General features: G+C 32.4%; 1 protein-coding gene across 1 annotated transcript in view; it reads left to right on the forward strand.

The window, feature by feature from the left end:
- LOC146999143 (uncharacterized) overlaps positions 1-25,195 on the forward strand; it is a 145,311-nt gene that overhangs the window by 81,669 nt on the left and 38,447 nt on the right. Inside the window, exon 2 of the mRNA XM_085817642.1 lies at positions 18,345-18,475. Coding sequence (XP_085673768.1) covers positions 18,345-18,475 — 131 coding nt within the window. The remainder of the gene's footprint in view (positions 1-18,344; positions 18,476-25,195) is intronic.

A 25,195-nucleotide genomic window follows, 5' to 3' on the forward strand; every position in this document is an offset into this window, starting at 1 on the left:
GCCGTAGTTTAAACAAAGAAGAATCATAACTTTATCAGTTGTTAGATTAGGTTAGGTTAGGTTAGGTATAAGTGCAGGGCCATCTATTTTTTACTTGGAATAAGTAGGTATAGTCCCCTTACACTAGCTATATAGAGTGGCTACGCCTTTCTGGGGCCCACGGTACCATTCTGGTGCCTAAGTGTTGCTATTTACATAATGATTTGGGTGGGATCACTCTGTGTCGCAGAGTTCTAGACCCTTTGATGCCAGAATATCCTTTATTTGGGTTATACGCTTACTCATATGGCTATTCATCAGTTGTTGTAGAAACTTGACATTTACTGCCCTGCTGCTCGAGTGGAGGGATTGTTAGTTGAATATAGTAAAGCACACTAGGACTATCTGCCTAAATCAAGCTATGTCTTTTGGAAAACACTCTGAAGGAAACCGGCTCGTATTCACGTAAATAACGGAACTCAAATAACGCATAACCCAAATAATGGAAAAATCAGCCCAATGGCATGAATTCCAACCCAGGCCGAGCTACTTCGCCAGCGTGGAGGAAACAAAAATTTTAATTCACTTTAACATTTTATGTTATATATTGTATTCACAATCAATGTTAAGCTAAAGGCGATAACTCGCCGACACACAGAGCTAACTTCTAAGGTGAGCAGTGAGCAGAAGTAATAATTAAGATGGTTAAACATTCTTAGACGTTACAGAGTTTTTGAAATTTCCTCTTCTTCTTAGTTTTGCCTCTTCTTTCTTAGTCTTTTGTTCTCATCATAATTTTATGACTCCTAAATCTCGAATTATAACGCTAAACCTAATTTAGTTTCAAAATTAAGCACTTATCTATCCTTTCTAGAGTAAAATTAAAATATCGTCTTGTCTTTAACTTAAAAGTCCAACCACTTCTGTAAAAATTCGATGATATAGAAAGTTCGGGACTTCGATAATGCATAATTATCGGATTATCAGCATAATGAGTCAAAAACAAATAATTTAAGATGTCATAAGAAACCAAAAGTTTAAACTAAGCTTTATTTATAATACGTATGCATTTTATAGAGTCTGATAGATGTTTCAAAGCAAATAACTTTGAGAATTATATATATAACCTCACTGAGATTTCAACTCTGAACATTCCGACTGGCAGCCGGAACGTGCTTCCAATTACCCACGAAGGCACGTGGTGAAGAAAAAGCATTCAATTAAAGTTTAATGACGGAAAACGTATTAGATGATACTCTGTAGAAATAGGCATAATTTATTATGCTTCATCAATTTTTATTTTAGAATCTATTGTATTGGTGCTGCAGAAATAGTTTTTAGCTCGTATGTCCACTTAGTTATCAGAACATAATTGATAAGATTATGAAAATATTTTTACTTGTTCAGTACTTTGCGATTATTATGTTCTGTATATTATATGCTTGCGTATTATCTTCCTTAATCCATTGAGCAAATTTATTTTCATAAAATGAGACTAGAGCACTGTACGAGTTCAACACTTCAGGATGGTTAACCATTAATATTATCTCTATTTTTTCTTTCTATTACAGAATTCAGTGCATAATATTTAGCCATAAAGATGCTGCTCTTGAAGCAACTGCTGCTGCAGTCTTCAAATTGAACACGGATGACACGCTTATAGCCTCGCCTTACCGTATAAAGCATGTCGAATTGTCAGGTATGCCGGACCAATAGATGCCGATTTATCAGAGTTTTACTGTAGTTTAAAACAAAAAGAGTAAACCAAACTAAATATTTATTGCTTCTAGAACTTTTTTCGATCGTTCAGTAATGATTTGGACAAAAATAAGTAAAGAGATGTTTATTTGATTTATATTATTTGAATACGGTAAAGTACACGAGTGTTATCTGCTGTAATAAGAGAGAGAATGTCTTCATGGAGGATTTCCTGGGGGAAAATGGTTCACATTTCCCTTACGCGGGGGGAAGGGTAATCACAAAAGCAAACATACAATCACCTCTTTTGGCTGGGTTCGAACCCAGATCCAACCTAGATATTCAGAGGTCTTAACCACACGTCTGCTGGTGAGGCCTAGCGTTAGGAAAAACTGAGGAACAAATATAAAGAAATGAGTTTAGTGCCTTGAAGAAAGGAGCAAAATGCCATCAATTAACCTGCTGAGAGAGTGAAATTTAGAAGGAATGCAGCCATTCATATGTAGTTCATGTAATGTAAGGAATATACCACTCCCATATATAGTATCGGATTGGCAATGGCATTCGCTAAAACCGTTATAGGTGAGCGGAAAATAGGTGTTACTGGGAAGGATGACAATCCCTCTTCTAACTGACGCTTTCGTTTGCTATTTAAAAACCTACTTAATTTACATATCTGGTGCAGCTGACAAAAGAAACAAAAGTATAGAACAAATTTAACATAAAAATGACGTATTTGTTAAAGTAAACGTTACATGATATCTTGATACTTCCAAAAACTGGAATTGTGTCATGCTGTGACTAGTATCACATCTATGTATACTTGGGCTATTGTACTGTGTTCAAAGACTAGTTTGGAATTGTGCTAACAGATTTTAAGTTAAAAAGTTACACCATGTATCGTATCTATTAAACAGACTGTCGTGAAAAATATATAAACTATTGTCAAAATGAAAACAAATAGCATGTCCTCAATATGCTGTTGTCAGAGTAAAGGAATTTTTTTGTTTGTAACAAAATTTCTTTCTAAGGATGATTAATGTTCTTTTAAGGCAATTTGTTAAGGGAAGAGCGGGTTTTTCAAAAATAAATAGATTTTGCGTTTTGAAAGACGCCCTTCCCAAAAAAAAAGAACTACTTGAAACATCCCACTACATGAAGCTTAATAATGCGGCGTGTGGACACAACAGATGTGTTTTGCTATGATATGTAAACAAATGATTTTTCCGCAACATGGGTCAGGAAGATTGCTACAAAGCTGGGAAAGGAATAAAAGTTAGATAATAATAAATAATTTGAAGTAGTGGAAATGTTTCTTCGTCTATGAAATGCCTTCATCTTCCATTTCATTTGTATGTTTTTGGAAGAAGCTTGGCGTCAAATAATCGTAAAATATTCTTCATTTTTCAACTCTCGTAGATTTTCCTTTTAGTCTTATTTCTATAGAATATCCTCATACTTCATACATATCTATTTATAAAGAAAATTAAATCTTTTATGATGTTTTACAAGTAAGAGAGTATCGTCTTTCCCGGTTGCGCGCTGTCGAGATTTACGTGGTAAGCACGTCAACAAAATGTGGCTCACCATTTCGATTTGGTGAACTGGGTCTGCTGCTCTTCCCCACTCTTTTTTAAATGGGAGAGAATGTAAGGAAATGCAGCATTCTCCCCCCGTACGCGCGTTCGAGGTTTAAACGGTAGTACACTCAAGCAAGTGGAAGGTCCGTAGTTCGAATTCCGGCAAAGATATATTTGTTTAGAGCTATTTTACTGCTGTGAAATATCTAAGACAATCTGTCTAAGAGGTAAGACTTCTGGACATTTGTTCGACACGGAATAAAGCCTCGCAAATGCCGACGTGCTTTCTCAAGTAATAAAAAACTAAATTTTCCACTTTATAAGGTGCTCGAAGCCTGCAAAGGCTTAGGCCAAGGCGCGACCCTTGGGTCTCGGCCACAATAAAATTTGTGGACTTGATTTGGCTAAGGTTCATATTACGACGATAAGTAACACATGTGATAGTTAAACTCATCAACCATGGGGCACAGCACTCAGACTGAAAATATTAGAAAGTTACAGTGTATTTGATATTAGTTGCCAATGCTCTTAGATTCCCACTCATTATTTAAACGCGCTTAATTTGCATTTCTGAAAACATTGACGGAAAACGGAAGTGCAGGAAAGATCTAACATAAAAATAATGTGTAAGAAATAACAAGAAAGCTATGTGTAAATTAAAATAAACCTTAAAGTGTATTAAAAAATCTTTGGCTCCTCTTATACGTGATCTAATCGCGTAACTAATAGCGCGTAGGTCTAACAGCCATTCGAAACTGCTGATCCATCGTTTGAAACTCGAGGAGGGCACAGTTGATTGTCACACTTTTGGTTCTGAAAATCTTAAAACCTGTACGGTGGCTCCCGACTAAAATATGGTGAACAATCATTCGTCACAACTTAGATTTGGCCGACTAGGCGTCGTTCATCTCTTCCCAGTAGCTACTTAAATGGGAATGACCTTAATACCTTCCTGTATATCTTCGCCTTCATCTTTACGCACAAAAACCTTTGTCTGGCCTTTGTTTATGCAACCATTGGTAGTAGGTATATACTTCCAATTAGAAAAATATTTTAAAATGACTTAAAAGATGCGTTTTGATATTTTGTAATTGAAAAAAAAAACTATTTTATAAGAGTTGCCAAATCTAACTTTTTTTTTTATATTTATCCGCTCTGTTTACTTACATTTAGGAAAATTTTATGCTGATTATAAAAATTAAACCGCAGCCATGTGACACCTATTAGATCAGCGATTCTCAGCAAGAGAAAAATAGGTGGTATGCAAAGAAACAAAGTATGCTTAACTATTAAATTCAAAAATCTCGTAAAGAAAAAGAGAAATTGATAGAAATTTCCTGTGATCGAACTCTAACTGAAGATTTCAAAAATAACACACTTGGTAACTTTTGGCTGAAATAAAGAATTTAAAGGCCTTTCAAATATAGCTGTTAAATTTTTATTGCCTTTTTGCTCAACCTATTTGTGTGAACAGTTTATATTATTCCACGTTTTATTTTCAAAAGAAATACAGAACAAAATTAAAATTGGATCCTAATTTACGGTTAAAGTGAAATAAGACCAGACATAAGAAAATTTATCTCTCTTAAACAGGCCCAAATTTCACACTAAATTTTAGAATTAAAGTAGTATAACTTAAATTTTGATAATTAAAATGATTTCCAATTTTTAATTAATATTTTTTATGTGCACAGATTTAATATAGCCAATAGGTTGTGCAATTGGCAAAATGTTTTTTAAATATTTCCATTGAGGAACTAAAAAATAATCATTGTAAAATGTAGAGGTAGTACTAAAGTTTTTTAATTTTTGTTTAGATGCTACGCGTTGGTCAAAAGGTTGGAAACCGTTGTTTTAAGACAAAATTGACCAAGATATTGGATATTTCAGTCATAGATCATATTCAAGGACCGTACACAAACTGAAAATCTGTACTTATATAAAAATAAAATACCATATTTTAGAAAACGTTTTCTGGTGTTGAGAAATTAAGTGACGAACATTTCTACGCAGATCAATATACATCAATATACATTTACTGATCAATATACATTTTTTTTTAAAAATGGGGATATTATTCACAGAATTTTATAGAATTCGTGTCCAGAAAACACTGGCAGGCTTCAATATAAGCACGCAGCCAATCGTAATATTATTTGCATTCATTGAAAAGGAGATATATTTGCACTTTAATGAATTTCCGGTAATATTACCAAATTATGATTCTAAAGAAATAAAATTTCATGAGATTTAGACTTTTAAAACTTATTAATCCTTTGTGAGAAAATTTTTTCTGCATATCTAACAAAATTATACATTAAAGATACAACCAAATCACAAAAGGATATCATGGAATCGTATTTCAGAAGGGAAAAACCAGCTTCGAATTATTGTAATTTAAATTGATTAACGGAATTTTCACTGTAAATTGAAAAATGGCGTCAAAAATCGAGATTTTGAACATAAAATTCTCGGTCCTTTTTTTTTTCCTGCGATAATCAAACTTCTTGTGGTGTAATTTTTTAGTAATGAGCATAGCACTTTCTTAATATAAACATGGGAACCTGAAGAGTATATAAAAAAGATGATTTTGTAATTTTTACAGAACTGATTTCTTGAAATTTAGAAATGTCACAACATGAATATTTGTGATATCTAAAACATTTTTTTTTTTCAAATGGAAGTACATGTCTACTACCAACAGTAGCGAAAATAAAGGCCGGGTAAATACTTTTGTGTATACGGTGTATAATATATACATATATATATATATATATATATATATATATATGTATATATATAAATATATGCATTAAATTATCATAAATGTAATATATCTGTATACATATATAGATATAAAATTAATATAATTTTTAATATATGTGTATTACAGCATTAATTGGTAATATAAATATAGAAAGATATTCTGTATGCTTTATATAAATATTATGTTTCTATACATTAATTTCGTCTTTTTTTATATCTTTCTGTACATTTATATATGACATAGCTTCATCTTTCCCTGTGCGTGCATTCATTCGTTCATGAGAGTAAAACGTCAGGCTGACAGGCGAAAGATCCGACAGTTTAATTTCTCACGTGTTCTGCATCGAAAACAAAACTGTCTCTACAACTAAACAATATGCATACACAAATATTATGTCATTAGTATTTTCAAGTAGAAAATGTTTTATCACTTTTTTTGCCCACCTGCTATACGTAATCTGTCGCCGCAGCTTTACTGGATTAATTAATCAACGAAATCATATTGTTCTACATTAACATAATTGGCTCTTTAGTCTAAAATAATTTTAAAACAAAGATTAAATTTTGAAATAGTAGCTGATCCAACATTAATAAAAATCGGCTGCTGTCATAACAAAACATTATATTATATTTCCCTAATAAAAGAGAGATGTTGTAAATAGAGCACAGTTTTATGCAAAGCAAGTAAAAGTGGGCACAACTTCGTATGAATTCAAATTTTATCCACAGCTTGTTTCCACTTCAAAACGATGATAACTATACTATCAATAAAGCAGTTAGTCTTAGAACTAATAGGGATTTAAGAGCTAATAAAGTGCTTTCGCACAAAATGCTAATTACAACTCTGCTGTTTCAGCAAACCGCGTAAAGGCAATGATAGGAAAAATTCTGTAAAGCCATACTAATCACATTTATTCTAATTATAATATTTAAGCGGGGAGTAATTTCAGCAATTACAGCTTAATTATTAATTTACATCCTTTATGAAATTCAGTTTGAAAGCCGTGCCATAAAATTAGTGACTTTGCGGAGGTTACTCGAAAGTGTTTACTTAAAGATAATTTCATCCGGAGTCTTTTGCAAAATAATGAGCATCTGGCTTCGTTTCAGTAGATATTTATTTATCTTTAAACTTGTTACGTAAAATTATGTGTACAATAATGTTTATTAAAATTTATTAAACAGTTGCGTATTTGTTCGCCGACAAGGTTTATAAAACATGCTTAGCTTTAATCTTTTTACATCGTTCTCATGCTCATAACAAATGCAATTTTAATGATTTAACATTTAATTAATTCATCAATTAAAACATTTCCAAGTCATAAAATACATTCTGTAATCTTAATGATTTTAAATTATATTACATTAAATAAACTGTAATTATACGAAGTTTATAAACTTCATTCGAAAACACCAGCAGGCTTCTCATATAGCCAACTCGTAATATTATTTGCATTAATTAAAAAGAAATAAATGTTGTAGTTTAATAAATGCTATGTACGACTACCAGAATATGATTCTTAAATAATAAAACTACATGTATATATTAATGACGTATTTTTAGATTTTGACAACTTGTAAATTACTTGTGTGAAAATTCTTTAGACATACTAAATGCAGCCAAATTATAAATTAAAGACATTATTGAGTCACAAAAGGATATCATTTAGTGGTATTTAAGGGAAATGAAATCAAACTCGAATCTTTCTAATTTCTTTATTAACTGACCCCGCAATTCAAACTGAAAACGGTATCCAAAAATGGCAAATTTTGAAACTAAATATCTCGTTCAATTTTCGTCTTAAGGGAGTCAAACATTTTATGTTTCAATTTTTATAACGAATACACAGTTTTCTTAAACATAAATATAGAGATCGCAAGAACGTATAAAAAAGTTACATTTCGTAATTTTTATAAAATACGTTTCTTTAAATTTAAAAATAATAAATCATAATTTTTTGCATCATTTAAAACATTTTTGTGTTTGGAAGTATATGTCTACTATCAACGGCTGCGAAAATAAAGGCCAGGTAAGGACTTTTGTGAGCGCAGTGTATATACAAATGACTAGGTAGGTAGGTAAGTAACGGGGAGCACGGGCACTGTCCCTTTACCATAATGGTTAATCGGTATTGCACCGTGCCCACCACTGTCTAGAGCCAATGTGTAGAAAGGACGATCACGAAACCCAGTCGATCAGATCCATGTAGTAACATAGACCCATAACATAGTTTTCCACATTTTAGTTTAGGGGGACACTGCTTAATCCACTTAGTTTTTCAAAGCAAAAAAACGTGAAAAATCAATTGTGCCCTAGAGGAGATTTGAAATACGCCTCTACCAAATGCCAGATAGATGTAGTTATCCACACATACACACACACACACATCACGATAGCGCGCACGAAAGAACGCGATAAGTCATTTTAAATTTGCACTGAAAAGGGCTCTTATAGGGCCAAACGTTTAAAATTATGTAATCATCATTGTTATCAGGAAACTTTAGAACCTAGGCACATTTTTTTAACCAGCTTACCTGGTATCTCGCCTCAGTAGTAATTAGTAGATGACTATAATATATGTTGCCGCAAAATCGGCACCGTAATTTGGGTATTGATGTTGAAATCTGGTTGGAAATGTGCTGAAAGGCAACAGAGGAGGGATAAAAACTAAGGTCTTCTCTATCGAAAATCCATAGGAGACTAATTTGTTTTCAAGACATTGTCACTGTCTGCATGTCTGCGTACGAGTTCAAAATCGGAAAAGTGATTTTGAGTTTACACGCTTCTTTTGTCGATACGTCTAGTTGTGATCTCATTCTTCTCCATCACGTGCAACTGATCTTTCTCATCGCCCTCTAAATTCGTGAAAATGAAATCTGACATAGCCAACAATTTATTTCTTCTGTGCACTTTTTCTACAATGAAAATGAATTATCACCTAATATTTTCGCTCCGACATAAGCTAAGTGAAAGCCAATTTTAAATATTAACTATCGACCTCCATTAGCCAATTCCTAAACGAAGTTTTATTGATGATCGTTTTTCATTATTAATGATTCTGAATTATTTTGTTGTAAATCTTTCTTTTTCCTTTAAATTCCTCTTTTATTATTCTTATTCATAAAATTACTCCTGTACTTTCTTCTCCTATTCGTATTTCTATTCGTATTTTTATTCGATTTTCGTTACATTATTCTTATGTTTCTATTAATCTTATGGATAAGAATTTTCTTATTATTCTTATGCCTTCTTCTTTTCCATGTCTTTTTCTTTATTCCTTCCGAATGATTCCGAAGTATTTATTATTTAATATTTTATTATGATTCTGAACTACTTTCTTTACCAATAGTTACGAATTATTTCCTTATAAATTACTATTATTATTGTATTTTCTTCTCTTACTGTTCTTATTTTTATTTTATTTTTGTTATGCTATTCTTATATTTCTAATATTCTTAATTTTATTCTATCTCTATTAATTTATTTTTATATTTTTCTTATTAACAAAATTTTTTTATTCTTATTTTTGTATCGTCTTCTCTTCTTTTTCTTCTTCTCTTCCTTTTGTCGCATTCGTATGGGTTCGTAATAGACTGAATGCACACAGCTCCGATGCTAGGTTGATACAATTTATTTTATCAAACGAAACTCTTCAGAGTTCTGGAACTTACAATAGAAATAGTCGTACAACTCTTCACAATATCACAGAGTGCAATCGGAGGTTACACTTCAAATCACTAAGAACGGTAAACACGACGCAATGTAAAGCTCATCTGAAGAGCGAAGCTAACCAGGAGATATCTCAGTACTCCAACTCAAGCTGAATTAATAAATGAGAGCAAATGCTCTTTCCAGTCTTACATAGTTTTCACCCGGCCGCCGAGATATTTCTTATACTTTCTGTTTCTTGAAATTGCTGGAAGGCATATGAGGGCCGAATTACGGTTACAGCTAAATATGAAATCAATTACATTTGTTCAATTATACAACTTATTAAAATGATACAGACACACCAGATGAAGGATTTCCGTCCCAGGTCCTCATTATACGGGACCCATTCAGAGTTTGGGATATCCATCGTCTGTGGGACCTCGTTCTCGCAGGCTCAAACCCAGCAATCCTCGCCCGGCTTTTACGCAGCATTGGGTAGAACGAAAACGTTGATATTTTGAAACTTCGTCACCTTGCCTCCGGGCACCACTTAATCGGCAAAACCACATTGTAGAAAGGTGCTCTGTCCGCTTTGTCTGTCCGCTTTGTCAGAATGGTGACAAACCCCCGGGAACTTAGTCGACATACTTCTATATAGCTCCACCACAGCCGAAGGAACAGACACGACAGTACCAGTACGGCACCTGCCAAGCCTGAACCAACCTGAGTACAATACTCGGGCTCTAGTCCTGTGAAGTCAAATTATATACCCCCGTGGTTGAGGCTGCCTAGGTACAAATCCTAACCAGTACTTCCCAGGCATTCGCCTGAGTCAACCCCCGGGGGGGGATTAAAGTGATACAGGGACTAGATCCAAATGTCACCAAATAGTTGCCAGGTTTCACGACTTTTGGCGGTTTCTTGCCAAATTTGGCAATAAAATTGATCGCCAAATCCGTTGCCAGCCTGGCGATATCTCGCCAAATTAGCGAGATAGCCATTAACTCAGTGTTAAATAGACTTGCTCCTGTATTCTTACCTTTCCGGATTTATTATGATTCTAATTATTTATTAATAAATCAAAAGTATTTAATTAAAAGTTATTATTATTATATTTTCTTCTTCTATTATTCTTATTTTTATTTAAAATCTATTACATTATTTTAATTTTATTTCTATTACATTATTCTTATCTTATCTTATCTTTTATTGTTATTAATAGAATTATTTATATTAATATTCATATTTTTTATCACATTTCCGTCCTTAAAAGTGATTCTGAATCATTTATTATTTAATATTTTATTATGATTCTGAGCTACTTTTTTTATTAATAATTTCGAATTGGTGATGATTCTTTCTTTATCAATGACTAACCACGTACGCAGTTAGACCTTTAAAATAGTTACTATAAAAAAGAAAAAACTACCTAATGCTTTTAATGAATCCACCTTGTATAATCACGCTTCCAGTTGGTACCATATTTCCCGATGTATAAGACGCTCCCATGTCTAAGATGCATTTTTATTTTGTAATCAGAAATTGAAAAAAAAAATAAAGAGTTACTTGGCTGAGAACTTGATTTTTATTGGCCTGCTAGATTGCAATTTAATAGAATTTTTTTTATTTTATATATATATAAAGACATGGAAATCAACGTTTATTCGGTATACAACTCCTCATTACTGTCAGAACGCCCATCCATTAGCTGGATCTCATCTGTATCTGATGACGTTGGTGGTAAGGCCACCGTTGTATAAGATGCACAGGTTTTTAGACACAAGATGTTTACAAAAAACCTGATGTGTACACCACATGACTTCCTTGTACGCAATATTAAATTATACGCATTTTTTCTTGAATTTCGTTTAAACTTATTGGATTGAATTAAATTTATTTCGCGATAGCGCATAAACCACAATAGAATAAATGCACTCTTTAAAATTCACTATGTTTGTTTATCATAGCGACACTCTGACTAGGTTCACTTAACAGTATTATGTTTCTTTCATATTATAACTATGTCTATGTCTTATCACTTAGTAAGAGGCAATCGACCATTAACGGCCTTTACCAATATATTATACTTTTAAATGCTTGAGGAATCGAGTAAATTGAATCCAATAATATGGAAGTACTTGTGCACATGCTGGGCTAGAACTCAAAGATTACTAGCGACGATTACCAGGCTCCTGTGCCGCCGTCCGTAGAATAAGTAAACTTGAACAAATGGGGGCGCTCGTGTGGCGCCATCTAACAGTAAGGATGAAAAGCATTTTAGTTGACTGAAGCTCTGGTTGCGCCATCTCTTGCAGGATGTATTGTAAGGCATTTTTTAAATTTCATAAAATTTATTCTTCTGATAAGCAATAATTGGAAAGTGGAATGATGAAAAACACTATTTGCAGTACATTGAAACGTTTCACGAGCGTAAAAACTATTTGCATACAAAGTCTACCTGCTTTGTAAAGAAATGAATATGTAAAGAAAATGAAGTAAAATCTTGGCTAAATAAGAAGAAAACGAAAATATATACATTGCCACCGACTATTATGGTGAATAATGCGGGGCCTCTTGTGGCGTTGTTCAATTTTGAAATCATAATTTCCTAGTTTTTTCATGATATTCTAAGGATGACTGTCACATTTCATAAAAAAGTTAGGAGAAGCTTTTAGAATTTCAGAATCCGTGGGTTTAATTTTTAAGTCATTGTGAAGAGTGCTGTTTCGTACGAACCAAGGCGCATTTCTGATTATTCGGATGGCCTTGTTTTGAATTCTTTGTATTTTTTCGCGATGAGTTCTTGCAGTTGCAGCCCACGCTGGGGAAGCATACAGTAAAATCGGGCGGAATCATTTTTTAACTCAGAATGCACAAAATTTATATCATCTTAGGAATTATCTAATCGTTGCCACATATTCTATTCAAATACTATAATAAATTTGAAACGATGTATAAAAGAAATTAAGCACATAACAACAACAAAAAAGAAACAGTTTTTCAAAGACGATTCAGTATTTCTCATTCAATTAATTCAGTTTTCACTTCGCGACAAGGCAAAAATACATTAAAACTCAAAATATCTGCATTGAAAATTATGAAGCAAATCTTAAACACTTATTTGCTCAAATAAATTCCAGAATGGATTAAGCATGATTTAATTCACAATAATAAAAGAAGGTGTTATCTTTGTTTTTGCGAAACTTACTTTTTCTAGACTGGCTACAAATCTACTGTTCTCCAGCTTCAAATGTAAACAAACATTGCCGCCATCGAAAAACTAATTAGGCACTTTGCGGCATTTAGGCAACTTTTAAATTGCCAATAATTCTAAAAATATCGAACGCAGATTTACTAAGGGGCATAAAAACCTTAACCGGAAGATAAGAACAACATAATTCAATCATTTTTAAAGCAAAACGTGCACAATTTACAAACATATTAGAATAAAGAAACTGAGATTACTGAGCCGAGTGACAGAGTGAGTAGATATATGCATATATTTGTGTACTTTTGGTGCGGCTGATTGCAACCAAAATACGAGGTGCACATTTGCATGCTATAGCAGTCCTATGTACAAAATTTCAACTTTCTGAGGCTACTCGTTTTTGAGTTATGCGAGATACATACATACGTACGTACGCACAGACGTCACGAAAATTTCTCTTCAAAATTCATTTCAAATCAGTTTTATAATTTTTTGGGGGGAAAAGAGTCCTTTACTCTTTCCTTACGTACGGATGTCACTCAAAAATATCGTTAAATTGCATTCGATAGCGGTCAAAATGGATATTTTCGTTGAAATATGATGCCTGAAGTTTTTCTCGATTACAATACTTTCTTCTTACTTCGTACAAGGAAGCTTCTTATATATGAGGAAATACTGTAATTAATAATAACAGACATGAAGAAATACATTTACACCTTCAAAATCCCTAATTCTGACAATCAGTAAGTTGTAAAAGACAGATCAAATTTGAAAGAAAAATTAAATATTTCACACTTTTACGAATGTCAACATACTGGGGAGTGGAAATTAAAAGTGTTTTATTTCGGGTACTGACAATACATTGCTTTTAAATTACAGATTTTGTTTTCATTAAAGTGTTAAGGCGGATATTTTACACCACACACTTTACATTAGTAGTAAAAATCTTTTTCTAAATTGCCTATTTTGCTGGTTCAGTTTGAAACATAAATATCTTATTCCGAGTGGCGACACATACTTTGTCAATCAAAATTTTATTACTTCGAACAATACATAATATAAAAATTTTTAAGAAGTTTTCAATTCAAAATTCAGGCTTCCAGGTGCACATACTTCGATGGATGACTTTCTTCAATATTCAATCGCTGTAGGCCCAAGAATTTATCTCAATCCACTATGCCCAAGAACATTCATACATGCATACATACGTTTATACATATTCTTCATTATTTAATCATGTATGTTATTATGCATACATATTCTTCATTATTTAATCATGTATGTTATTATGCATACATATTCTTCATTATTTAATAATACATATAGCGTCTTTGGCTGTAATTTATAGTCGTAATAAGGACATGAGCAATTATTTATTAGCTGGGCCTCCAAAATTATACTGCTTGGACTCATGAGAATCATTACATATATATATATATATAGTATATATATTTCCTATTTTATAATTCTAGGCGGCTGACTGCGCAAGTATCTAGTTTGAAGGGGAAAAATGGGCTAAATAAACGTCACGTTTTGAGGAATTTTATGTGAAAATATTTTCTAGAAAACCATTGTTCTTTGTTTTTGATTACGCGAATCAAATGAGAGAAGGAGAAATAAACAAATTTCAACAGACATAAGAGAAATAGACTTCCTTTTCACCTTTCTCTCTTTTACAGACGAGGGAGCATGTAATTGGAATGGATTGGATTGGATTCATATGCTGAATTATTTCTATAACTATTTCCGAATAATTTACAAGGGCAGTGAGAATAGATGCCTGTTGGTTGAAAACACAAATCTGTCTATACGCTTTGTTAGCTATTTGGAGCTGCATCGTAACAATCGAAATGATAGCAAATGAATCTTTTTAATGGGACTCTCAATTGCAATAGCTGGCCATGTAGTTGAATTCTAATGGATATTGCCTATGTGTTACAAGCGTCTCACATCACCTCCTTATGATTATCAGCTGAGCGACAGGAGTAATTTTTAAAAGAAAAAGTAATAACGCAGTCTTGTAGAGGATTAGGCATTGTTCCCGTAAGTTGGTACCTTGTAAAAATGTGTCACCGTTTCTGCTGCTTACGACTACCATAATGGAAGTAAACATTAATGACGGGCGAGTACTTACGAGTAGTCGATAATTTTATCAAGAGAATGAATTCTTTTCGTACGGATTTCCTGAAGTTTCTCAACTAAGCCTGCTATAAGAACATAATAGCCATGAGATCCAAATAAGATATAACAAAATTATCGTTAGTAGTGTAGCTATGTTTATAAAAATTTTTGTGTTTTCGATTAAACTAATCGTCAAGCTTTCTGAGTAGTTTTTGAAGTAGTAAACAGTATTTGACCTCATTTATACATTCATATGATATTATTTGATCTCATTTATCAATTATGGTATTATTTTAACTCCTCCGTTTCCAAATTCCTGACATGTACCATATTAGAGTGAAATTAGTTGCATGTAAAGAACATTTCCTGCACCGTATAAATGCTTACATTACTTCGTTAAAAAAGACAGCACAAGAAATCATTGCCTAACAGAATTAAGTCATTAAACATATCAAAAACAAGGTACATTAAGCAATAGGAATATATTATATTCATCTAACAATTAACAGAAATTTCGAATATTATATGTATGTATATTATACATAACTCGCTTTATTGATAACAGTCCTTACCAGCCTTTATTTTCGCAACTAATGGTGGTAAGCAAATACTTCTAAACACCCGTATGCCATAAATGGTCCAAGTAATGTTGCTTGGGTATTTCTGTATGTATATAAAATCAATTTTGTAAAAATAAAAGAGTCTAAATTTTGACGCTTTCCTCCGGTTATATGTAGGAAATTTTTTGAAGTATACGTGTACAACCAACGGCCGAGTTAGAGCTTTTGTAGCTATTGCGCATATAACCATCGTAAATTAATTACATTCGAAGGAAAAGACAGGTCAAAAGCAAGTAAAATGAATTTGTTCTAAATTTTATTTAATAACCAGATATTTAACTCTTTTATTCTGCTTTAGGTTTGGATCTTATTTACATGATTCAAACTCGTGTTTATATTTATACTAGGTATAGTTTCCTACTAGGTTATTTTACTGCTGCGTTAGTTTACTATTAGCTATACTATTAGATTAGTACTAGTAATACTACAACTATAAGATTAATCTTAGTTTTTACCTACAGCAGTGGTACTAGGTTTATAATAGTAGCATCAAAACTACTACTGTCCACTTTTACTAAGCAACTAGGTTACTGTTTATTATTGCTAGTAATAAAATTACTAAGTAGCTAATAGTAGTAAAGCTGCTAATATCAGCAAAGCTTCTAAGTTAGCATTAATCACTTTTAGTAGTAAAACTGTTACATTATGGCTAGTAGTAAAACTACTAAATTGGTATTATTAGTAGTAAATCAAGTAGGTTACTATTACTAGTAAGGGAACTAGGGTAATATTAATAGTAGTAAAGTTACTAATCGTAGCAAAATAATCAGGTTATCATTAGTTACTATTAGCAGCAATAGTTTAATTTTAAAAGTAGATTACTATTACTAGTAAAAAAAAGTACTAGTAAAAGTACTAGATTAATCTAGTAAAAGTACTAGATTAATATTAAGAGTAAAATGATTATTAATAGTAACAAGGCTGTTAGGTTACTATTAGTTGCTACTTGCAATAATTCTAACAGTTTAGTACTTACGGTAGCCAAACTACTAATAGTAGTTAAGCGACGACTAGATTACTTCTAGTAGAAAAGCTGTTAGATTAGAATTAGTAGCAGTAAAACTATTAGTCTGCTACTACTCTTTACTAACACTAGTAAAGCTATTTGCAGCTAATAGTAAATCTTATAGGTCATTACTAGTAGTAAGTTTTCTAAGTTAGTACTGGTAATAGTAAAGCTACTAGGTTACTGCTATTAGTAGCAAAGATCTAAGGTAATAAAGGTTTAAGGTTTTTTCAGGTTACTATTAATAGTAAATTAGTACTATTAATACTAGGTTATTATTAATAAGATATAGTTACAAGGTTAGTACTATAAGTAACGCTATTAATTTGCTACTATTTTCTATTAGTAGTAAAATTACTAGTAGTAATAAATACGCTGTGTTAACTATTAATTGCTATTATAGTCGAACTTCACTATAAAGAACTTCAGAGAAGAAAAAGTTTTGTTTGCTCTATTTGGTAGTTCGTTACATTTAATCTGATGAGACGAAAATGGATCTTCTTACAAAACGCTATAAAAATTGATTCGTGAATTATACAAAAAGCATTATCTCATCTCCCAGAAGAAGTTATTAATAACTCTAATTTGAAAAAAAATCATATTAAGGATTAATTACTATTGTTATTACGCAAAACTACTAAATTTCTCTTCTCCTATTTTTCTGTTTCAAGCTACATTAATATCTTACTCGATGAGGAAACGATGAGGATAAAGAATTTTCATTTCCTTAAAAGATGAATCGCTTGCATAGCCTCGAGCTCATATGAATTTTTTCACTTCTTCCTCTTTTGCTGATTAGCAAAAACTTCAAACTATCCATCATAACATCAGCCTTGAACACAGCGTTATCTGACAGCTTAATAAAAGAATCTGAAAGAAATTAAAGAAATGATTCAAATTCTTTTACCTAAATTGCGTTACTAAGTTACTTCTAATTCTTTAGCTTAGTGCTGACATAATAAAGACTCCTTAGATATGCTTACTATTATCCTGGTTCTCCAACAACTGGGTGCTGCGTCTACACTTACAACACAAGAGTACGCAAATGGGAATGCAATTATTCCTCATTCGGTCCAAAAATGTTTGACTGTGATTTTCCATTTATTTACACAGGAGATCTCGCTCCTAATCTTAAATGCATGCCCACTTCGATCGAGCATATCTCCGGATTAACTACACGTACAAATGTTATCCGGCAACCGATATACTCAGAGGGATGTGACCTTTCATTTGCCGCAAGAACAGTGACTGTGACTATTATAACCGATTTTTACCTATTTTCTTTTCGTTTTTCTCAATTTTTGACGCTAAACTTAAATATAACTGCGATACTTATTAAATGCCAAAAATATACGAAATATGAGGATTGAGAGGGAGTATGGTACGATGACTCGTAAATATTGCCGCTCGGGATTATTATTTTCCTTTAGTTTCTTTTATTTTAATACTTTAATTCATAAATTTATTTTGATTCATCATATTGTTACAAACTACACGAACGGCACTGTTCATGTGCATGACTGCATCTTGGGCAGCGTAATCCTGCACAATATTTTTAAATACTTCATTTCATCACTAAATTTAATTTCATAATATTCATCTATTAAAACTTAATAGCTTTTCTTTCAGAAATTAAGATCAGGATTAAGATTAGTAAAATTAATTGCGTAACGATGATTTACGATGAATAGTAATAAATATTTTCTCTTAACAGCCATCAGGAAAGAAATGATTGCGGTAACTTTGTTGGTGTTGCTGTCCTGCTCGTGGTTGGCGGCCGGACGCTACCTACCCACCAGATCAGATTCCAGCAGGAGAGAGCAGATTAAAGAAATCTTGAGAGCGGTAATTTTCTTTTCTTAACACAAATACAAATAAATGTTACGGTAGCTTTTACTCTTGTAATAATTACTTTTTTGATTCCGAGTTAAAGACAGGCATTCTAGGAAGATTACCCAGTGTTTAGATCACTAACACTGGGTAACAACCAGAGCGTAACTTTACAAATCCATACAAGATTTTATTTGAAAATTACTTTCTTTTTCCAATTTACTCGAACTTAAAATAATACTAGAATTTTCCATCCAAGACATTTTAAAATAATCATTTGAGTATTGAGATACGTGTTAATGGTCCTTAGAAAAATTCTGATATGGACCGACAGAGCTCTATAGAAATTCCTATAGAGTATAGGAAATCCTCTACATAAATACATCTCTGTAAAATTCTATAAAAGTTTTACAAAGCTTTCACAGAGCAAAAGTCTGTAGTAAATTGCATTTACAGAATTATATATGCATTTTATAACAAAATTATATAGGCATTTATGAAGTGGAAATATGCAGTTTTCGATTTTGTGTTTTTGAGGTACTATACGGAATATATACCAGCAAACGTAAACACTTTTTATAAGTGTGTAAGGACTATGTTAATTTTATTAACAGTTAAATTTTAAGTTAAAGTTCCTTTCCTGTCAAATTCTTAACTTCAACGTACTACTTCCGGCCAGAACGTAGTTTTAGAATCACGTCTGAATACATAATGAGGAAGAGCGGTATTTAACCGAGAAGTTCTTTGGTCTTAGAGAGAAGTTTCTGATTTACGCGCGTCTGCCTTTTGGCCACTCTCTCTCTCAAAGCTGTTATTACGCTCGGTCGTACTCAGGCCCTTGATAAGCTTCGTAGTCATATAGAGTTAAGAGTCCAACTAGTCCAGAATCTTGATAGCTTCGGCTATATTTCTTTAGTTAATCTTAGTTTTAGTTTAATTTTTAGTGTCTTAAGTTCAAGCCCAAGTGTCGGCTTTGATTGTATACAGAGTTTTGTTAAATCTTATTGAAATAATAAAGGGTTAGTTACCCTTCCATCTTGTTGTTTCTTGTCACACGAACTTAAGCGATTATTCGCTAACTAGTTCTTAACATTCGTCACTTTCTACAGCAACTAAGATTTACACTAGTGAGAAACTTACAAGTGTTTAATAATTTTTGAATGGAAAATTGTGGCTTTTTTTCTCTAGCTTAACACTTATCAGCTTCTAAATTTATATAACATTTTGTGCAAACATTTGTACAATATTGCTTATACAATACTAAAATTAAATCTTGCAAAAGTATAAATTCAATTTAAATCCTAAACTTGATTGAAAGATTAAACTTATGCATTTTTTCACAAAAGAATTAGTTTTTTAATTTCAATTGCCCATAATTATTATTTAAAATGCATTTTTTATTTAACTTTTTTTAATGAAAATGATACTGAAATTTTTTTTATAAAAGAAATATATCTTTAAAAGGGGTAAAAATTTTTGTTCAAAAATTAAAATTTAGATCATTCTTTTTATTCTAAAAGATTTTATAATGCTTTCTTTTAAATACTCGAAAACTTCTATTGGATCTTTTATAGAAAATTAAAGCAAGGCTATTTGTTTAGAATTTTTTCGTATTTTAGTCCTGTTTTCTATAAATTGCTTAATATTGTCAGTAAACTTGTATTAGTTTGTATTGTGTAAATAAACTTTAACTGGATGAAACTTCTATATACACTATATAATATTCTACACATGGGACCTGCAAATTTTTGAAGAATTTCTGCATAAATCTCTGTAGAATATCTGCACATATCTCTATAAATTCTACAGAAATAATTGCATAGAAATTAGATCTAAAATTTTATAGATTTCTACAGATGATCTTTGACCCTGTTTATAGAAAATTGGGCCATAATTCTAAAATATTCTGAAAAAATTTAACATTTGATTATTTTGTAAACTTCTACAAGACATTTTCATAAGAGGAAGCTCATTATCATTATTACTTTCGGATTAACACAAATTAGTTATGCCAATAGTTGAAGCAAGGATGAAGTGATTAAAATCTGAATAGAAGTCGGTCAGTGAAACGTCGGATCTGTTGTCACTTAATTCTCCAACCTATCTGCAAGAGATTATGGATCCTTAAGTCGCTCGACCGTGACGACACGAAGTAATAATTTGCGGCGACTTCCGAAAAACTAAAGTGCGACTTTGTTGCAAATCAAACAGAGCATCGAAGCGTTAGGTGTTGAACTCCGCTTCAGTTTCACACGAACAGATACGGTTTGTTTAACCTGACATAAAAATATAACTAATTTTATGAAACCATGCAGAATTTGCAGTAGTAAGTTTAAGACGAAGGAAATAGTTTGTCTCAGTAATGGTCAATTAAGCATTTGGCAAACCTTATTTGATTCTCTTGATCTTCCTTTTATGAAACTCCTTTATGTTATCTTTATCACTTTGAAATAAAAAGTATATCCATTTTTATATGAACTTTTTTACCCTGGATATTATTCTACATATTTCTTTTTTCAATATAACATATACAAGATCATGTGTTCAGCCTTTTATTGAAAAATATTCTATGTATTTTATCTTGAAAAGTGGAATTTTTATGGGAAATCGGTTTATACTGGTACACATAAAATTCTAATATTTTTGTCTATTGGTTTTAAGAGGATGTGGTTTATTTGTAGAGTCATTAGGTTTGTCAAAGCAGGAAACATGTAAAATATGCAATGGCCCTCGTCAGGATTCGAACTCCAGACTCCAACTGCTAGCAGGACGTGCTTCTAATTTCACATAGAAGACACACGGTAAGGGAGAAGAAGATATCTTACATTGTTTAAAGAGTGCTAAGGAAGCGCAATCCATGCCAAATCCTGGTGGGGATGACGAGTGACCATGACGTCAATAATGCACATGCAGTATTATGACAGTTAGACGTATCGTATGGAGTACTGTGAAAGAATCTGAGAAAAATAGCGCACTTTTTTCTGTATTAGATCAGCCACAACCAGCAACTTCTTGTTACCAGCACTAACCGTTATCTCTTGCACTGACTTTTCTTGCCCGAATGAACGTCGATGACACTTGGCCGTGGAACATCCTCTGGAATGACCAGGCATATTTTCATCTCAACAGAACAGTGAAAACCCAGAATTCTCGGATTTAGGTTATGGAAAATCCATGTTCCTTCAACACTTTTCCACTACACTCTCTTCTGGTGTGGGTTCACTTCCTAATTTATTCTTGGACCATACTTCGAAGAAAATTATGATAATGGCCATGAAACATACTCTGTAACGGCTTTCAGATGTCGTGACATGCTCAACAGTTTCGTCTTATTTCAACTTCAGTAGCGACAATGCCTTGTGTCTACCAACTTTATGCAGGATGGTTTCTCTCCACATAATAAACTGTATGTACAGAGGTTTTTGCGACAGCATTTTACCGATGAAAGGGTGATTAGCGTTCATTTCCTACTTCTTGGTTGGCCTGTTCTTTCGATCTTACTCAGTATGGTTTTCGGTTACGCATTTAAAGAGCGTAGTTTATTAGGGAAATCTTGTGACTTTGACTGATTTGAAGCACGTATAACGTTGCATGTGCGAAAAATCACTGATGTTCAGCTGTGGGCAGCTGCTGAACACCCTGTTCATAGCCTTCCCGTTTTACACCCTAATGAGGGGGCCAACATTGAAGAAAATGCTTTACATCGCTAAACAGTCTATAACAAATAAATGATGCTTATATTGGTATTTGTAGCTTATTTTTATTTCGATGTAATGAGCAATCTACGGAAATATTTTAAACTTTTTTCTTCATCTTTTAGCACATCCTTTGAATTTTCTATCTCGGATTTTAGTTACAACTACAGAGTGCTCTGATTAGGCCAAATTTAACTACGATTATTCTGTTTATTTGGTGTAAATACTCATGAATTTCATGTGTACTATCTTATAATAGGAATAATCTATGAGCTTCGGTTTGGTATCTATACACCGTATATTTCCAAACATAAACTGAAAGTTAGATTGTGCTGCAAAAATTCTGTCAGCGTTGAAAACTAATTTAAAATTGCTCTTTAAATCTAGTTCTATATTGCCCAAAATTGAAAAATCTACCGTATAACTTAACAAGGTTTATCCCATGAGTTAAAGCTAAGTATACTAAATTCTCATCCATTGGGAAAAAAGGCCAGAAACTATCGTCGAATCGGTGAAAAAGTGCGTCATCAGCAATGCTGTGTATGTAGAACTGTAGGTTATACTAATGACTACCCTAGTAATGGTTATATGGAGGGGAATGCCATTTATCTCTCCAGAACTTACCTGTCTAGAAAACTCTCAATAGGTTTTACATATTGAGAAGTTTGATTAATATATACTAGAATTAAACACAGCAAAAATCACATTTTTCAGTTAGTTTCAATTATCTCGGTTATTCTGGTTATTCATTTTTGAAATAGAATTATTTGAATACCATTTTGTACTCGAAAGTAAACCGACCACAAAACTTAACTAGCCAAAAAAATTTGCTAAACGTTCTGGAGCTTCCATAGGTAAATATGGTTTTTATGATAATTTAGCTTACTGACATCCATAAAGTTCTATTCATTTGGTGCACTGGTTTTTTAATGGTATGTAATACATTTATATCAGCATGTTTCTATTTCGTTTGTCATCTTTTACGGGAATGTAGGCAACGAATACTCGTAAATTTCTATTGCATTTTTGTAAACCAGATTTGAATGGGAACTTAATCTAAGGATATCAGTAGAGTTCTCTACTACTACTTAATGAAGACTAAGTAAGGGGTACGAGTAGGGACGTAGCTAGGGAGAGGAAAAGAGGGACATTAGTTCTCGAACGCAACAACCATTGAGCGCCAAACTGATGTTACGAATTTTTAGAATGAAAAGTTTTCCACTCTTTTCAAACCGGAGGGGAACGAGATCCTCAGTTTCATCGGCGCTATATATCCTAGCTGCAGCTCTGGGTACGAGTAAAGTTCTATTTGTCTTTTTCTATTGACTTTCACAAGGATTTCATCTAAGGATTCCAATAGAGTTTTATTGCTCTTTGTTGACTAATTTTCACAAGGACTTAACTTATATGTAGCAGTAGAGTTCTGATGGGTTTTACCATCCATTTTTAATAGAGGCTTGGTCTATAGATATGAGTAGAGTTTTACTGGTCTTTGGCAACTATTTTCTAGGAGGATTTATTGCCCTAGATCGTATAGGTCTGTTGGTTTTACAAATATATCTTTTAATTTTTTTAAGTATTCAGTAGGTTAATTCCCCATATAAAGTTTTTATTAATCTATACTGGGCAGGATAACAATTTAATCTTTAGAAATTTCCTTTTAGCGCATTTAGATTAAAATATAGTCTGCTTATCCAATTCTGACTTTTTACGAATTATTTGTAATGTTTCCTGTATAAATTAAATAATGTAAGAACTTTAAACTAGTTAAGAACTTTTAAGTTAGTTTTTTTATCTTAATTAAGAAATAACATTCTTATTTGGGATTAGTTAAGATCTTAAATGATTTGTTTCATCACATAAATAGATCTTATGTTTAAAACAGTGATTAATGATTAAATCATTAACCAAAAGGAGGAAATATGGTTGCAAACTAAAAGAAGTCAACGTTGTAGTGATTGAAAGTATAAAAATTAAAGCTTCTTAACCAAAAGGATTAAAATCTTTTGGAATTAAGGACTAAAATAATAAGATGAAAAATAATCCTAAGCCAGTCAAACACAGAAAAGAGAAATACAGTATTACAATTCACAGAAAAATATTGTTTAACAGAAAAATTTACATGCAATTCCAAGTAGTTTAATCAAGAGAATAAATGCACTGGGTTACATCAATTAAATCAATATTCCAAGCAAAAAGAGCATAGTTCAAATAACGGAAGAGTAAACGTACGTTTATAAAATATTGTCTCCCTCTTTTCTGCATACCTTCGTGATGTAACGGTAGCACACTTGGCGCATATTCGAGAGGTTCAGGGTTCAAGTCCCGGCGAAGGCATTGCTCATTTTTCATGTCTTCTGCTTCAAAATAACCTAATGACTCTACATGTTATGAGAAACGAAAAAATTAAATTATAAATGGTATCAGAAAGAGCAACATTTACCAGAGAACATGAGCGACGTCATTGGATTCAAATTTTCTTACATATACCGTATTATATATAGGCAAACATAACTGTTGCACTTAAAAACTATTTACAGATGTTACAATATCGTTTGCTACCTCTGCTGTTATCACAAATTTAATTATGGCATACTCTCGTGTGTAAAATCTTAGTAGCATCTCTGTTTAGTACTCCCAAGATCCATGATTCATATCCCGGCGAGGGCATAGTAGACCCTTTTTGATTATTTTTCTGTTACGAAGAACTTAAAAGCAGTACAGTCCAATACAATACTCTTTTCCATTTTGTACTTTCCTCACACAATTTTGTTTTACTCTGATAATTCGTGATGGTAATTTTCCCATCGGTAATCAGTACGCAACTTAGGTTTTCTGGCGATAGAGTCCCGTTAATCCGTCCGCGGTTAACAGAAGTTAACTGTTGTTTCCTGCCATTTGTTAACACTATTATTTCCTTGTTTCTTTTTTTAAATTACTATGATCCTCAATGAAAAGAATCCAGATTATTTTAGTAATTCATCCAGATTATTTATTCATTCAGATGCTTCTAATTCATTGTGCTATTTCATTCAAATAA

The sequence above is a fragment of the Stegodyphus dumicola genome, chromosome 1 (genome assembly GCF_044657685.1).
Source record: "Stegodyphus dumicola isolate Sdum_Otavi_A_Nest chromosome 1, ASM4465768v1".
NCBI classification, from domain to species: domain Eukaryota; kingdom Metazoa; phylum Arthropoda; class Arachnida; order Araneae; family Eresidae; genus Stegodyphus; species Stegodyphus dumicola.